The following is a 6,000-nucleotide window of genomic DNA, read 5'->3' on the forward strand; positions in this document are numbered from 1 at the left end:
AATAGAAGGGAAGATAAACCGTAAAAGCAACAAAGGTAGACCAAGAATGATTTGGACATCAAACATCACTAAATGGACAAAATTAAGTTATGAAAATGCAGTACGAACAGCTCATGGTTGAGAACAATGGCGCATTGTATCCAACCCTCATTACGAGGAAGGAACGTAATGATGATGAAGAAGTTAATTAATTTGACAATGATCACGTGTGAAATATATAATCGTATAAAAGCATAATTTACTATTTTTACAATATGATGCAATAATGAGCCCTCATTGAGTTATATTTTGTTAGAAAATTACAGAATTTTTTGAAAAGTTTTGCCTTTTAAGTTTTGTCTTCATCATCATGTCAGTTTACAGCTTTTAGTCTTTTCTATCAGTGGCCATGCAAAAGTAAAAAAAAAAACTAGAAAATTTTTAGGCGAAAACAGAAGATTTAGATTAGAACAGACAACTTTGCATTCAATGCAACTGATGTTGGTATATCTGTGCTGTATGCTTAATGAGGGGACAAATTCGAAAACAATAAAATACATGACTTACAAAAGATTTTCAAAAATGGCATAGAACATTTGCTGCAAAGTAGGCTATCCCACTGGAGGTGAGCAGAAGAAAGTAGAATTGAAACTAACGCAAAAAGCGAAGCGGAATAAGGAAGGTATTAATAAATAAACAAAAGCCAATGCCAAACTAGTACTGCTAGTTTTTGAGTAGCTCAAGAAATTGTTAAGCGTAGACAACCGTTTACAGAGGGTGATTGTGGTGGGCTACACATAAAAGAATCATTTCTCAACCGAAAAAATTTGCTGTAATTTACTGTATATTTACACAAATATCACGAAATACGTTTATTACGTTTTTTGGCTCTCTGCTGGTCGTATTTGCTGAAAAATGAAGCAGAATGGCTCTTTTGATGAAAAAGGTTGCCGACCTCTGAGTTTCAGTAAGTTAACATGAAAGAAGATGGGAGGTTTACGTGTTACTGTGTTGGCGGCTTTTGACATGGCAAGCAAATATTCAAACGCAGTGGTGATCTTTGAACTTCAAAGTAAGGGGTTCGATGTTATACGCGACTTTGTTAGTTCGTATTGCTGCGGTCGATCAATAAGTTGAGTGTGTAGCGCTCGAGAGCTTTCTCTCTGACGTAACGCGCTTCGCTTCACTGGCGTCGAGTCGGATTCTGGAATATTCTCTTCATTTAACAAATACCGCGAGCTGCTGCTCTCGGGATTCAATCTAGCAATCTATTTTGTATGATGCCTAAACCGCATTCCTACTGTACTGTACTTCATCGAAGCGTAGATCTACCGTTGTGTTGCGTTATATGGTCGCGTGCAGAGCTTGCAATGCTTAGGGCTTTGCCTTCCCAATCAAAACCAGAGTTTCTTTTAAGAAACTAAAACCATGATTCCTAACGAATATGCAGTTCTAAAATTCCGAAGTTACACTCGAATGGCAAATTCTATTCTTTGAGAATTAAGTTAATAAAGTAGAACGACAGTATGCTGAACTAAGTTTTGGTGGTGGAGTTATTAGTCGTTCGGGTGCTTTCATTTTGGTGTTATTGGATTCTGTTCTTCGAAAGTTAAAGGTTGAGTCAATAAACAACGCAGCTGTGAAGGATTCTACTTGTGATCAAGCGCTACCTAGTGAAGTTCAGTCGATAAACAAGGCAGTAGTGAAGACGAATTCGTGTCCCGGTCATTCCTCGCCAATTATGCCCAGGAATGTCGCCGTCTCACTGACGGCTGCATATGAGCACGCATGCTGACTAGCAGCGTCCGCTACAGAATGCACAAAACAACAAAAGAAATGAATCAATGAATCACACTGAAAATTCGTGCTATTGGTAATATTGAATTGTGTTTTATAGCAGTCTTTCAATGCTGTGCATTTGTAAACATCTTCGGTGGTTGTTTTATGTATGTATTGATAAACTCTTACATTTGCTTTATGCGAATCATTGTGCAGACTTAAATGCTTTGATGGTATCTTTTTGAGACTTTTCGTTGCTTATTTTTATCAAATGAAACTAAAGATGCTGCTTGCATAGGTTTTGTTTTACCTGACGTAATCGTAGGAGCATCTTCCATTCCGGTCCGCTTCAAGGTCAACAAGATCAAACTCAAAAAATACTTGATCCCTTTCGCGTGCCATTGTTGTCCATTGACAGTTCGCGTTTGATCCGTAATCATCCGGATATTGTGGATGAGTCAACTCACCTCTTAAATCAGATAATTGATGTCCGCATGCTTGGCTGTCCACTGAGATGATGCACACTAAACATACGTGGTTAGTAACCAAAACGTAACACTTTGTCCGAACAATTCTATCAATGGCAACAGAAGATTAGTGAAAGCAAAGATGCAAACGCAGCCATCCACCACTACAACGGGGAGGAAGAAGGTGAGATAAAAGTTACTAAAAGAAGCAAGCCTTTGTCTTCCTCTCAAAAGAGTCTTACTCCTATAGCTTGATTTTACACCAGATAGATCATTTCACAGCGACTATACTCAAAGAGCGAATGTTTTGGTCTCAGCAATGTAATAAACGCATAAAAAATTTCAGACCGGGCTTTCAAAGTAATGCCAGCTCGGGAGTATAGTAGCTCAATAAGCTTGGTTTCTATGCTTGTAGTGATGTTGGAAGCAAGACCGTGTGGCCCTCCAGAAATCCACTAGTGGACTCCTATGTTTAGTGAAAGCTCTTAAAAATAGGACCAGACAGTGTTTAAGGCGGCAAACTCTTTTAATGTGGAAAGAAAATTTACATTCATAATTTCAGTGAAGAGTAAACAACTTTTAAGACTTTATAAAAAAAAAAGTTAATAGACTATGCCAACAATGCAGAAGGGGATCTAGAAAAAAATTGGGAAAGGATCAGAGTTTTAACAAAGTAAAATTTATAACATAAATAAACAATGCAAAACTTAATGTCCAAATAAATGAAACGGAAAAGAGGTGTGGGCTGTGGGGGGATTGCCCCTAGAAAATTTTGACAAATATAATCTTATTTTGGTCATTTTTTAGGCATGTTTAGGTGCAATGTTTTTTTGTGAAGTTGCACACTTTCATGTAACCAAATTTATCAAATTAAAAATGGATTGGGTTAAAAGTTTTCAATAATTTATTTCTTAATAGCCTAATAAATCTTGTAGACCATAACCTGATGTGTTGTAGCCTTTCAGCAGGCTAGAACTTCGAACATTTTATTTGAGGTGCTCCAATTAGAGATTGATTGTTTACTATGAAATATTGCATCATTTGGTTAAGTATTTCTTAGACACAAAAAACTTTTTAATCCTTTAATCTCCAACTGTTCTTGCCCAATATCGCCGAGATGAACGAAATGTTGTTAAGCGAGCAAAATTTTTTACAAAAATAGAAGAAAAAAAATTGTAAAATTACAAGCCGAAAAGCGCTGCACGAACTAAATATGAGGGAAACCCTGGTTAAAGGTAGACACCCAGTCGGGGGTTTGGAAAGCAGTAAATACAGCTTTGCATGATTTAATGAAGCTATTGATTATCGAGCTTCTGTAGTATTCTTCTATTTATTAAACAATTAAAAAACATTAGACAAACTAAAATGAGCGGACCTCTAATTGTTTGTTTGTTTTTCATATCTTTATCCTGCATTGCGGGAAAGCGGACTTGAGCGCTTTGCATCGGTGTACGCCTTCCGACGTACACCTGACCCACGCTGCAGCCGACGGCAATGTCTGTTTCCGGTTGTCTACTCTACTTATGACTTAAATTTGGTACTACCCATGACTCGAAATCGATCACTGGGTAGAGGCAATTATCGTAAAGTTTCTTGCCCAGAGAAACAACAGCAAGTGCGGGTGGCTGGAGTCGAACATGCAGGCTCTCGACTGCGAGCCAAACGCGCTAACCACTCGGCCACTGCTGTCGATCATCCGTGCCCTCCCGGTGGGGATACGGGGTGGTTAACACAGCCTCAGTTTGGAAGTATTGTATCTGCTACAATATGTTACAACAACAGTACTCTCAGTAGAGAAAGAACCAAACAAGTCCAAACAACATTTAGCGTTGCGTACCTGAAGAAAGAAGTAAAGCAACTATTCCACCACATGACCAAGAAAACTTGCGGTTCCTCATACTCTTCCTAAGAGGGAACGTCATTAACCACTTTATTGTAAAGTTATTACTCACTTGAAACTTCAACGATTATTGAAAATTTGACAAGTCTATGGTTAAACAAAATATACTTTTGTAAATGAAATCGATTATTTCCGAGAGGCTACAAGGTTATGGCTAAAGTGAATATTTTGGTATCTATCCTGTTTTGTCCTGCATGTATTTTTTGTCATATCCAGGCTTAGGCTACGTCCGATTGTTAAAGGTTTCTGTTTTTCGAATCAAAACGAAATGATAACAAAATAAAAACGCTCATTTTCTAATAATAGCCAGTAAGTTATATTGTATAAGATTATCCTATCATTCTCAGCTTGCATTGACTATCATTTTTTTAGTTTGCAGCAGCTAGGTTGCTTATTTGGAAAAATTTTAGTATTGAAACAAACAATATGATATAACACTCTTGGCGTCGCATAATGTTTTGCGTAGACGACGTAGTGAGCTTACTCAACCCAGCAAACCACACGTATTTACGATACGTTCAATGGCGTACGCAGGGTTTTGTTACTGAGAAAGGGGAGCAATGAGGCATTTGATATATTTTGACATTTTTTGATCATGACATCTCATGCCTAATTTTAGTTTTCGTTATCAAGAATAGCCCAATGCTACTTTATAGCCTGATCAAGGTTTAATGTAGTCCAAAGCTATCTGTCAGTGAAATATAAGCTCTCACATTCATTGTGCATGTCACCATATTTGCGGATGGAATATTAGATATGCAAATATGAAAAACATGATAGTAGGATAGTAAAAACTGTAGTAGTTCGATTGAAAGGCAAATTGATTAGCTCAACTAAAGCATAAATCGAACTTCTCTTGAAAGTTTAAATATCGAATGTACTTTATCACGGTAGGTTACCTTAAACAAAAGTTACCGTAAACATAACTTATGTAACGGAAAAGAAGGCTTGCCCTACAGGGCAGTGTGAACACCATCAAAAAATCCAGACCTTACAAGGCCGTTTTCAGAGAATAATTAGAAAGTTCATCGTCGTCGTCGTCTGCGTATGAGCAGGTCTTTCCAGGTTAGATTGGAAGACCCTCAGTCCATGCGTACCGTGTGGAGGCCGGTGGGTTAGGCAGTGATAAATGACATGGTCTGCGGTCTGTTCTATAGCGCCACACTCGCATTCCAATAGAGGAGCCAGACCCCACTTGTGCATGTCCGAGCGAAAGCGGCTGACGTCAGTTCGTAGGCGGTTGAGTTAATGATGGAATAGAAGCGGAATAATGGAAGACTGTCTTCAATCCCAGCATTTAAATCTTTCACCCCTTTCCATGCTTGGCAATTTCAATCTTTCATATCAATTTTTCTTTTTATTCTATACCCTGCTTTGCGACCCACTGGCAGGGTATGGGATGAAATGGAAGGGAAGACGTTTTTTCCATCTTCCATCCCAAAATCTGTCTTCTATCCCATCCTATCCCATTCCCTGCTCACTGGGAAGCACTGGGCTACACGAACGAGGTGATCACGTTCTTATGTGTGAGTGTGAAGTTACGATCCTACTCAAACTACATGGTGGCTCAGCGAAGTGTGGACACATAAAAGTTAGGTTTTTTCAGTATGAAGGCCAATAAAAACAACTCATATATCAAAAAAAGCAAAATGTATTGACTTTAATAACATCCAAGAATTAATTAGTCAACATATCCTACTTTTCTCCTCGATAACTTGGTGAAGACGAGAGATCACCTGATCTCACATGGCATGCACAGTTTTAGCGTCAATTTATTCTCAAGATTTGATCAGTGTTTGCTTCAGAACCTCAACACTTCAGTGGGATACAGCGTAGGACTTCATCTCCAAGATAGACCAGAACCCAAAATTTATT

General features: G+C 38.3%; 1 protein-coding gene across 1 annotated transcript in view; it reads right to left on the minus strand.

Annotated features, from left to right (window-relative positions):
• Positions 1-4,201, minus strand: part of LOC145766429 (uncharacterized) — a 122,854-nt gene extending 118,653 nt beyond the window's left edge. Inside the window, exons 1-2 of the mRNA XM_082578139.1 lie at positions 4,063-4,201; positions 2,069-2,282 (exon numbers count right to left, since the gene is read on the minus strand). Of these exons, the coding sequence (XP_082434265.1) occupies positions 2,069-2,282; positions 4,063-4,147 (299 nt within the window). The 5' untranslated portion in view covers positions 4,148-4,201. The remainder of the gene's footprint in view (positions 1-2,068; positions 2,283-4,062) is intronic.
• Positions 4,202-6,000: the final 1,799 nt, after the last annotated feature.

Source organism: Aplidium turbinatum, chromosome 3 (assembly GCF_918807975.1).
Source record: "Aplidium turbinatum chromosome 3, kaAplTurb1.1, whole genome shotgun sequence".
Classification (NCBI taxonomy): Eukaryota; Metazoa; Chordata; class Ascidiacea; order Aplousobranchia; family Polyclinidae; genus Aplidium; species Aplidium turbinatum.